The sequence below is a fragment of the Rhamphochromis longiceps genome, linkage group LG14 (assembly GCF_057381845.1).
Source record: "Rhamphochromis longiceps isolate RC_006_pf linkage group LG14, R_longiceps_female_GT1.1, whole genome shotgun sequence".
In the NCBI taxonomy this organism is placed as follows: domain Eukaryota; kingdom Metazoa; phylum Chordata; class Actinopteri; order Cichliformes; family Cichlidae; genus Rhamphochromis; species Rhamphochromis longiceps.
Window position 1 is genome coordinate 34,292,150 of NC_140570.1, and position 12,099 is coordinate 34,304,248.

At 40.9% G+C, this 12,099-nt stretch overlaps 1 protein-coding gene across 8 annotated transcripts in view; it reads left to right on the forward strand.

Moving 5' to 3' along the window:
* The window catches only part of tenm4 (teneurin transmembrane protein 4), a 163,804-nt gene extending 152,098 nt beyond the window's left edge, over positions 1–11,706 (forward strand). For all 8 annotated transcript variants that reach the window (XM_085381075.1, XM_085381074.1, XM_085381076.1 and 5 more), the window contains 4 exons: positions 652–948; positions 1,899–3,513; positions 5,581–5,723; positions 9,051–11,706. In XM_085381075.1, the coding sequence (XP_085237201.1) occupies positions 652–948; positions 1,899–3,513; positions 5,581–5,723; positions 9,051–9,809 (2,814 nt within the window). In that variant the 3' untranslated portion in view covers positions 9,810–11,706. The remainder of the gene's footprint in view (positions 1–651; positions 949–1,898; positions 3,514–5,580; positions 5,724–9,050) is intronic.
* The last annotated feature ends 393 nt before the right edge of the window (positions 11,707–12,099 follow it).

Sequence of the window (12,099 nt, forward strand, 5' to 3'; positions counted from 1 at the left end):
GTTTTATTTTTTTTGCTTCTGTAGCTTCTGTTTATGGAGGCTGCTGACAGAGAAACAGAATGCCAGGGCTGCTGCTTGATCTTTTTGGCTAAAGCACAGAAGCTGCCTCATAAAGCCTGCAGTCTTCAGAGCAGTGTTGTTTTGCTCTGAAAGCAAAGGTCACCGTTTTAAGCCTGATACATTCAGAAGAGCTGTGTCACTTAAACAATGTTCAGTCATAAAGGAGATTAACTGATTTTCTTTCTCTTTTCCAATTTACGCAAAGGCAAAATAGAATGAGAGTCTGGTAATTCTTCCCAGTAAGCATTAAAAATGAATTTAATGATCAATGTGACTCTAATGTTTCTTGCTTGAATAGGCATACTCGGGCTAAGACACAAACAAAGAAATGTGGTAATTCTTACAATTTCATTACTCCGCTGGCTCCTGCAGTCCTGAGATAGAGCTCCACTTTTGTAATTAAAAGCTATGAAAAGAAGAATATAAAAATAATCACTTTGTGATTAAAGGTCTCCTCCCAATGTTCCACCTCAGAAGAGTAATGCACCAATTCCTCTCAATAATTTCAAACTTTTTAAAGTGTCTATTCCCGTTGGTGAATTTTCTGTAGCTATATAAAGTGTTCCTAACTCCCTGCGTTCCCTCCTATAGGTTCATAACAGAAACCTCCTATCGTTGGATTTCGATCGAATCACCAGAACAGAAAAGGTCTACGATGACCACAGGAAGTTTACGTTACGGATCCACTATGACCATGCCGGTCGCCCCACATTGTGGGCACCGAGCAGTCGACTGAATGGAGTCAATGTCACCTACTCTCCTGGAGGCCATGTGGCAGGTATCCAAAGAGGCACAATGTCGGTGCGCATGGAATACGACCAGAACGGCAGAATCACCTCCCAGATATTTGCTGATGGTAAATCTTGGAGCTACACTTATCTTGAGAAGGTACGAATTGGTTGAACTGTAATAATGATTAAATAGTTTAAAGATAAAAAATGTAATATAATATTGGAGGCATGCTCTACAGATAAAGTGTAAAAGGTGTGTTTGTGTAAGAAACTTGTTATGAGATTTTAGACTGGAGTTAAAAGTTAACTTGTAATAATACAGAAGTGTTTGTGTTGCACTATCAGGCTCTGGAATAGATATCAGCCAAAATGTAATTAAAGTGTCTGGTGCATTGAAGACATACTTTGTTACCAAAGTCTGACAGCAAAGTTCAGCCTGAAATAGCTCTGATGAAAAGAACAGAGTGAAATGTCACTTTCTTCTGACTAATTGAAGGCAAGACTGTTTGGGTGAGGTGAGGAGCTGTTATTCTGTAGCTTAGGCATATAATATGAACAGCAGTCAGTCACCTTGTTAATAGTCTTTAGTCATAGCAACCTCTGAGCAATTTCTCGATGCTGCCTGTTGTGACAGCTTTACAACCTCATCATTTATTGGTCTAAGACAGGCACAGATGTAAATTTTAGATTTGCTTAGGTGAGAAAATTTGGCTTCCTACTGTTTGGATTAAAAGATCTGACAAATGAGCAAAATAGAAGCAGCTTGTGAAATCATCTCTTAAGGAAATCTTAATTTCAGTGGAGTATCAGCAACTCTGTGTTCATGATGAAAATTAGATTTGGACTGACACAAACTTGCGTAATATTTATCGCTTTAGACAAATTGCCTGTCATTTTGTGTTATTGGTATTAGACGTTATAACGGTAGCAATTTTCTAATTAATCTCTATCTTGTCTTATTGTGTCAGACATTGTGCTTCTGTAACAGCTTTTAGGACTGTGTGTTTGTGTAACAGAAAATATATCAAAGTGAAGCATTTGAATGCAGTCAGTCTTACAATTTATTAATATAACACAAAAAAATCCTCTGTTTCTTCTTCTCATTAGTCCATGGTGCTGCTGCTCTACAGCCAAAGGCAGTATATCTTTGAATTTGACAAAAATGATCGGCTCTCCTCTGTGACCATGCCCAACGTAGCACGGCAGACTCTAGAGACCTCCCGCTCCATTGGTTACTACAGAAACACCTACCGGCCCCCTGAAGGTAACGCTTCAGTGCTCCAGGACTACAGTGAGGATGGACAGTTGCTGCAGACCACCTATCTGGGTACAGGCCGCAGGATCATCTACAAATATGGAAAGCTTGCTAAGCTTCTGGAGATTCTCTATGACACCACTCGAATTGGTTTTTCCTATGATGAAGTGGCAGGCATGCTAAAGACCGTCAACTTGCAGAGTGAAGGCTTTACCTGCACCATTCGCTACCGTCAGATTGGTCCACTGATTGACAGGCAGATTTTCAGATTCAGCGAAGAGGGCATGGTGAACGCTAGGTTTGACTATGTGTATGACAACAGTTTCCGCGTCACTAGCATGCAGGCTGTCATAAATGAGAAACCGCTGCCAATTGACTTGTATCGTTACGATGACGTATCTGGCAAAACAGAGCAGTTTGGTAAATTTGGAGTAATCTATTATGACATAAATCAAATTATAACCACAGCAGTGATGACCCACACCAAACACTTTGATGCCTACGGGCGAGTGAAGGAAGTCCAATATGAGATCTTCCGCTCACTCATGTACTGGATGATGGTGCAGTATGACAATATGGGGCGAGTGGTGGCCAAGGAGCTAAAGGTTGGGCCTTATGCCAACACGACACGCTACACATACGAGTACGATGCTGACGGTCAACTTCAAGTGGTCTCCATCAATGACAAGCCTCTGTGGAGGTACAGCTATGACCTTAATGGCAACTTACACCTTCTCAGCCCTGGAAACAGCGCACGCCTCACACCACTACGCTATGACATCAGGGACCGCATTACTCGCTTGGGAGATACTCAGTATAGGATGGATGAGGACGGTTTTCTTAAGCAGCGAGGGAATGACTATTTTGAGTATAATTCTGCTGGCCTGCTTGTTAAAGTGTACAACAAAGTGAGCGGCTGGAGCATTGAATACCGTTACGATGGCCTCGGCAGGAGGGTGTCCAGCAGAAGCAGCAGGGGCCAGCACCTGCAGTTCTTCTATGCTGAGTTGTCCAGCCCCACTAGGGTCACCCATATGTACAATCACTCCAGCTCTGAGATCACCTCACTGTATTATGACCTGCAGGGACATCTGTTTGCCATGGAGCTAAGCAGTGGGGATGAGTTTTACGTGGCGTGTGATAACATAGGCACGCCACTGGCTGTGTTCAGTGGATCAGGCATCATGATCAAGCAGATCCTCCATACGGCTTTTGGAGAAGTTTACCTTGACACCAACCCCAGTTTGCAGCTCATAATAGGCTACCAAGGAGGCCTGTATGAGCCTCTTAGCAAACTGGTCCACATGGGCAGGCGGGATTATGATGTCCTTGCTGGCCGCTGGACAACACCAGACCACGAGATCTGGAAACGTCTCAACAGCAACCACATTGTGCCATTCAACTTGTACATGTTCAAGAATAATAATCCTCTCAGCAATAACGAGGAGATAAAGTGCTACATGACAGGTAAGTTCTTTTAACAGACTTTATATGCTTTATGGCTTTAGAAGATTAAATTTTAAGAAAAAATAAAGCGCAAGTCCACCTAACCTTAGAGGACAGGAAGTTAGCTTCAGTGCAGTTTCGCTGGATTCTAGGCATTCATTTTAAGTATCATAACCTTTAAATGAATGTCTTTAAAAAATGTAGGCAATCTGTGGAAACATTGCAAACATAAAGAAAAGGACTTACTGTGGAATTATAACTTTCTATCAGAAAATGATTTGAGTGCAGTCTGCTTCTGTTGATGCTCAAAAGCAAGATTTTCTCTGAATCTTCCTGTAACAATTCTAAGTGAAAGTGAGTAGGACTTAAAATACTTTCAGTTGTATCCAAATAATTGAATATAAATAGAAGTTGACAGTATTTACGTGAGTCCTGCTAAAGCAATCAGTTATGCTTATAACTTGGTTGTGGAGAGCAAGCAAATATTAGCCTTCATTCCTGTGTATGACTGTTGTTGCTTGAAGCGCACAATAGTTATTCCAGGTTTTTCTGTCAAATTTGTTATGTTTTTATTCTTAACAACCTTACACAACTGGAAGAACAGACCCTGCCAGAATTAAATTCAAAAGCAGTGTGTTTGGGAGGATTTTAAGCACTCACTTGCTGGGAAACTGAAGTGTGGGGGGGTTTCGTGTATGTGTGTTCGTGTATACTTGCTTATGTACGTGCCCAGTAGCTATCACTCTGAAAATGCTCAAAGGGAACAATGCTATACGGCCAAGCCCTTTCTGTTGTTTAGCATTCAGGTCCTTTTCCAGAAATATCCTGGTTCTTTGTGGTGGGGAGGGGGTAAATGGCAGTGAAAGCACCTCGGTGGAGAAGGTGAGCACAATGAATCCATACAAACCATACAAATCTTTGTTGGTTGTATCAACCTCTTTTGCCGGAAGGAAAACAACATACTCAGTGAAATCCTTGTGGTTAAACCAAGCAGTAGCTGGATCTCTGTCATAAATGAATGTATAAGTTCTCATGTGTTCATGCTGCATTATATTTACTCCATAATGCCTTTTTGTGGAGGAATAATAATGTGTTTACCTTTTATTCTTTATCCTTTAATAACCTGAAGACAATACCGAGAGACGGAGTAGTCACTTTTTGCAAACACAAAGGCATTCAGCATCATAGTCCACCATTAGGGGCTCAATGGCATTTTAATGCTAAATAGACTGTTAGATAGATATATTGTAGTGGGTTTGCCTCAATTGTGATTGATAGCAGTGACATTTACATTCCTCTCACTAAATTGCCAGGGTCCTTTCATTGTCCTCAAACAAATTCATATTTAAAAAAGCTTTGTCAGGTGCCACAATGTGGCAGCGGCAATGTGTGAGAGACTTGCACCCCGAGTGTCACAGCAATGATGCTGTCTGTAACAAACACATGGAAGGGCGCGAGAAAGAAATCGATCAGGTTGGACAGGCTTTGCTTCTCTTCTTAAGACCTGTAGCCTTCTCTGTGATATTCATAAAATATGACAGCATGCTATAGGGGACTGCAGCAGCACCTATAACCACAGTGTCGGTGGCTGCTATTAGAAGAACCACATTATCATGATTGGATGTATTTAAATCTCAGACACGTCACTTTCCTCTCTTTCAGCATCTCATTAGAGAGAAATTAATGCAGAGGAGCCCGCTGAGTCTTCAAAATATCTCGTGTTGAAGTCTTGGCTGCCTTGAAATGACACCAAATTACTGAATATAATTATCAGCACAGCAGGCACTCTCAGATGTCACTTGGCATTTCCGTAACCCAACTGCGTGTCATTAGTGTGGCACCTGCAGGAGTGGACACGAATTATCACAACTATCTTGAGTGTTTAGCATAGCTTTCCACTATCACAAACAAATCAAGCGGTCTGGCCGAGGTAGGAGCGTTTCATGGAAACAGTCTCGCCCACAAAATGTCAACTGTTCAGATTCAACAAATTAATTCTCACAGTTCTTCACAGTTCCTCTGAAGCCACAAACGATTGTGTCTACTAATAGAATATGTATATCATTTGTTTTGACCCTTCCCCCGCAGATGTGAACAGCTGGTTGGTGACCTTTGGCTTCCAACTGTACAACGTTATCCCCGGCTACCGCAAACCAAGCACAGAGGCCATGGAGCCATCCTACGAATTAGTTCGCACCCAGATCAAGACGCAGGAATGGGATAGCACCAAGGTAGTCATCCTTACTTATCCCACTTTTCATCTTACCTCGGATCGCTTTCTACTTCTGCCCCTCTCCTTTCCAACATCATTAGCAAATGGGCAGAGTCTATGTAGCCAGACTCCCAAAGGAGCTGGCAGCTATCAGGCCAAAACATCGCCCGGTATGCTGGTTGCTTCCCTAGTCCTCATCTTGGGGAATGGGGTCAGGCTAAATAGCTCTTGTAATTGTCCTGCCATTAGGAAAATTCACTCTCCCTTTCTTCTACCACTGGCCATTGATTTCATCTCAGCCTTACACTGTTAGCCAAGGTCTGAGAAGTAGTAGACATGCTTTGATTCTCGCTTTTATCAGGCCTTTTAAGTTGCCCCCAACTCACCTGAATTATTGAACAGGCCACTGTTGTTCTTGGGTTTGGTTACAGCTAGACTAGTGAATGCCACCCATCAAGAGGGAAGATTCATGTTGCATTACACTCTGGCTGCAACCTTAACATAGCCGGTATTGGTTAGAATGTCTTCTCATCTATTTGTAAGTCTAAAAGCTACTGGGGTGATGGAAGATTCTCTGATCTGACCAGCAGACTAATAAACATGGATACACAAAAAACTGGCAAAAACCCCCACTGTTACTATAAACTGTCATGCAGTATTTAGCTCTTAACAACTTATAAATGTCTGAGTGATGTTTTAGTTGGTGTCCCATTTATTTCAGAATTTATCCATCAATATTTATTCTATGACACTAAAGGTGAAGATTTTCAAAATTACTGTGAATAGAAACAAATGCAAATTTGTGATTTGCAAATGAATAGTTGATAAGTGCTCCTGCTCTCATGAGTCCTTTAAAAGTATTTGTAATCAAAAAATGAATTATCTCAGGCATTTCAGCAACACTTTAGTCAATTACACTGGAAATGAAATACTTATTCCTATTGTAATGTTACACATCATATATGCGTAGTGTAAATCTATAACAATCCCAGTTATTTCTTCATCTAACGTAAACTGTTTTGAAAGGGTTGTTGTCAGAACCCCTGGGACTAACTCGTGCATAAAGCTTGTGGCTAACATTCCACAAAGAAACCTCTGAACTCTCCAAAGGTGCCAATCTATAAATGAGCAACAAAAGACACTGCAGGTATTTCAGTGCCTAAGTGTAGATCCGCGGGGATCTGAGGGAATTGCGTTGTAGATTACAGACGATAAATGCAACACTCTTTCAGAAACACAGATGCACTTCTGATTGCTTTAACTGCTAAGAAAATCAGACATCTGGTGGCTTAAATTTTTTACCATCGGTTTCTCAAAAACACTCTTAGAAGGATAGAAGGACTTTCAATATGCTAAAATTAAATTAGTCATATATGAGACTATATTCAGCTCATCTATGTTTACTTCCCTCTGAAGTATTAAACATAAGTAGGTCCATTTTATTAATAATATAACTGAAAGGACATGTTTTATCTACAGACTCAGCCTTTCAATTACATATTCAAAAATACCCATAACAGACTTTAGTATATCTTTAAATAGAAAGTATGCCTCGATTGCAAGATTGTGTGAAGGAGTTTTGCCTTCAGCACACCTCTGAATATGTACTATAAATAATATGTAAGGAAGGTTTGAGATAATTAGTTGTTTTCCTGTGTATGTTGAAGCGTGTTATTCTTATCTAGAATTCCTGCTTCCAAAATGGTATTCTTAGGCGTTTAATGCATTTGATCCCCACTGCAGATGGACACACCGGCCCAATTAGGTGCAGTGCAACTTTAAAACAGTACATGCTATGTGTTGTACAAATGGCTTTTTTAAAACTTTATTTTATTCATGCCTGCCTTTCTATCTTGTTCCATTTAAGCCCCTATTTCACCATGCTGCTGAATCCACCACAGATTGAAAAATGCTGTGAGGGGGCCAGAGAGATGAGCTGTGTGCTGCACAAGGCTTGATCTTTCATTTCGGCTCGTGCTGGAGGCTGATTGCACAGCATGCTATGTGAATGATGCCTCTCTGGGAGTGTCCTGGGAGGCTGCTTTAGTAAAGTGGAGGACATTGCCCCCTGTTCCTCTTCTGCCCTGGGACAGCTGACCGTGTCACATACTGGCACGGTAAACAAACATGGAGTGGCATGGTGTGAAGCGTACCCCCAGGCAATGATTCCCTGGGGGCCCTACAGTACAGCTGCCCCCACCCCCGTTTTTGTTTCCTCTTGAAGCAGGTTGTGGTGTCACATGAAAGAACAGGCAGATATGCCGGTCACTGCAGCCTGCTCTTCATTTCTCAGCCCCACCCAGTCTTCCAACCCTTAGCCATCCTTTAACAAAAGCACAGAGAGACGGAATTAGAAACTGTCAGGGAAACTTTAGATGTGACTGGTTGACAAAAATTCCTCAGGATGTTCACAACCTCTTATCTTAGGCGATGGCAAGAAGGCGCGATGCTTGAGAGCTTTTTTTTCTGCTGCTTAGATACTGTGGTGTTGGCTGGCTTCCATTTAATTTCATTCTCCTCTTTTTAACATGCTTCTTTCTTCCTGACAAATATCTCTTGTCAAGTAGCATTAGGACAAAGTATTAATTTTGGCTGAAAGCAGTATGGTATGTACACATTTGTAAACCCTTAAGGAACAATATACACTAGTTACCAGCAGATTCCCGTTTCATATTTGGCACAGCATGACTGTTTCACCCTTTTTCAAAATATCATGCCTGTCATAAATGATCAGGGAGATTTGCATTTGCTGACAAACACCTCTGCCCCTACCTTAACTATGTGTCAAGGTAGGGGCAGCTGCGATGCTTTGAAGCTGCATTATTCACAGCATCAAAGCATTATGGATTTATGTGCCAATAATAAAGGCATTTTCATTGTTATTTTCAACATGTAACATTATAAAGATGTCTAATTAAAAAAGAAGGAATGCACACGCACCCGCTCACAAGGTATATATATATATATATAGTGTACATTGTAGTGTATACTTTACACTTTATTTAGTGTCAAATGTTCCTCACGTTAATATAAAAAGAATCGCTCATGCTGTGTAGTCACAGCACTGAGTTTGAAATGTTTGAAGTGTTAATGAAGCAGTATGAATCTCAGATTTGAAAAGGATGTATCTGAAATCAGACTGTGCTCCTTATTCCACATGCAAAGTAGGATAAGGATAAAGATTACAAATCAAAATGTGAAGCAATCACAAGTGAATATTTGGGAAATATCCGCAAGAACGATTTCAAACAACCTCAGAGAATGAGCAAAAATATATATTTGAGTGTATGAAGCTGTTGCGGGGGCTGCGTAACTTAACAGTATTGTCTTTGTGGTTTTTTTGCAGTCTTTGCTGGGTGTTCAGTGTGAAGTTCAGAGGCAGCTGAAGGCCTTTGTAAAACTGGAACGTTTTGGCCAGATCTACAGAGCCAAAAGTGCTGGATGCCCTCAGACGGAAGATAAAAAGATCTTTGCTTCTGGTGGCTCAATCTTTGGCAAGGGGGTCAAATTTGCTATCAGAGATGGTCGCATCAGCGCTGACATCATCAGCTTGGCCAATGAAGATGGCCGTCGCATGGCTGCAGTTCTGAACGATGCATTCTACCTTGAAAACCTCCACTTTACTATCATGGGAATGGATACCCACTATTTTGTCAAACTGGGCTCAGTGGAGGGAGATCTGGCCCTTATTGGTATGACAGTGGGCCGACGTACACTAGAGAATGGCGTCAATGTCACAGTGTCTCAGGTCAACACTGTTGTCAATGGCAGGACTAGGCGCATTACTGACATTCAGCTACAGTATGGCGCTCTGTGTCTGAATACTCGTTATGGCAGTAGCGTGGATGAGGAGAAAGCCCGTGTGTTGGAGCTGGCTCGGCAGAGAGCTGTCGCCCAAGCTTGGGCCCGAGAGCGCCAGAGACTGAGGGATGGAGAAGAGGGCTCACGAACCTGGACTGAAGGAGAGAAGCAGCAGCTCCTAGGTTCAGGGAAGGTGCAAGGCTACGATGGATATTACATGGTTTCAGTTGACCAATACCCTGAGCTGGCAGACAGTGTCAACAACATTCATTTCATGAGACAGAGTGAAATGGGCCGAAGGTGACATGAACACGAGGCTCTCGAGTGACTGACTCAGATGTAGGACATGGGACTTCTTGCCAAAGACAGTTGTGTACATGACCACATGTTTTTTTTCTTTGACTGTGCTCAACTTGGTTTTTAATATACTGAAAAAAGAAAACAACATGGTTGCAATCAGTTGCACTGTATTAATAGAAGAGTGCCCTTCTCCTTTTGAAGATTCTTTAACAGTCTTTGCTCTCCAAGTGCGGCTGCTAGAGGATGAAAATTTGTGATGTCTTGTGACTCCATTTCCTCATCCCTGTTGGTGATTCTGTTCAAAGGAATCCAAGAGGAGTATTGGTAATGCATTATGTTCACTGGATCACTCTGCTGACAGACTTGCAGATTGTTATTCACAAGCTTGCTCTATTCTGCCTTTTTCTGCGCCTCAGCCAAGGAGATTCCTTCTCTTTTAATCACTTCTTTTTTATACTTGAAACCGTCATAGCCCCAGTCATCCATAAATAATGAGAGAGATTTCTGTTGGCGGTAGAGCCCTTCATCAGAACCCAGCTGAACTTGTCAAAGCACCTTCATTTGTGTGATGTCTTGTAATTTTTTAAAGAGGAAGCTCGATACTCATTTGTGGTCTTAGCTTGGAAGGCTTCGGTGCACCGTGACTGTGCATGTTGGCCTTTTTTATGAACTTTAAAATTAGCAAAACTGCTTAATTAAGCTTAAATTGTATGTGGTGGAGCCAACAAAGGGATGTGAGGTCACTTTTTTTTATTTGGTGTGTATTTTATTTTATAACCAGACTTCTTTTTTTTTTTCTCTATGAACAAAATGAAAAGCGAATAAATTCTTCTCTGCTTCTTTTGACTGTGGTCAAACAACTCGATTATAAAAACAGAGAAAAGCCAACCCTGTGAGAAAATACTGTGGAATTAATGTCTGTATTAAACTACAAAAGGTATTTTACAGGAATGGTTTGGGGTTATCTTTTAGTTTTGTTTTATAAATAGCTATATGAATTAACAGTATAACAAATGTGAATTTTAAAAAAATGTGAACTGTTGTCCCTTTTATTGTTAATTGTTGTACTTGAACAACGCTTAAGGGTGTTTGAACACATGGAATAAACTATGAAAGGTGGTTTAGTTAAATCAATTACTGTGTTTTTCATCAGACCACATGCATTTTACTGATCTCGGTTGCATATGAAAGGCTCTTTTTGTTTATCAGTGATCTTAAGTCAGTATTCCTCATCACAATGTCCAGTCACATAAAGCTCGGGATAAAAATACTTTATAAAAGTGAGGCTACAAAGAGGGTCAGTGACTAATCTCATCAGTGATACACGGTACATTAACATATTGGCTGTTGAGATAGATGGGCTTTGCGTTGTGTTGTGGGTGAGATGAAAGATACAAATTGCCTTTGCCCAAAGGGCTGCCTGCAGGTCAGCTTTGAAAGTGCTTTCATTCTCCAGGATAGGGCTCCGCTTGGTCCCATGGCTGGCTGAAATGCATTAGACCTGCAGGTGTACTACTTCCCGTTTACAGACTAAAGGTCGTCTATACATGGCAACCTTGAAAATAACTCTCGTGATCACATTTTAACTCCCATGCATCTCCCTCGGTGGGCAATGCAAGGGACAACTTAATGTTTCTTTATCTGAAAACGGACGCAGAGTCAAGACTATTTTGGAAATCGTGATATTGATTTAAATTCAGTTAGTTGTTGAACTATGCCAAGCCACTACACACTCTTGACTTGCTAATTTTCCCACAAAACATTTGAACATGTTCGTGTGACGAGAGCATGATTGAGTGTCTCAATCTGTACAAGTGAAAAAGTGAAAAGGACATGGGTGTGGTTTTTTTTTCCTGCTCCTGGTCGATTCATTTACATTTTTCAAAAAACAAAAATAAAAACTATATATGTATGTTCTACATAATATGAATGATGGATATTTGCATTGTGGAATATTGCACTGAGAATTGTTGCGTCAGAAGACTGTATCTTTTTCTAAAGTTGACTCATTTCGAGTTTTGGTTTGTTCTCAACACTGTGTTTTTAGCGCTTCTATTTGACTGTGTAAATATGAGGACATCAAAGTGAGCTGTAAATAAAATGCAAATGTAGATACCTCTTAGAGCTACATCAGTGACCCTGTGTAGTCTTAAGGTAGAAAAAAAAATAAAGGGAATATTTTGTGTTTATTTTTTGCGTTTGTTTTATACACAGTCTATTGTGGATGATATTATCTATCGCTGCATCTCAAACCACAGCACACTTATGTTACCTTCCCTTATATTCATGTTCCT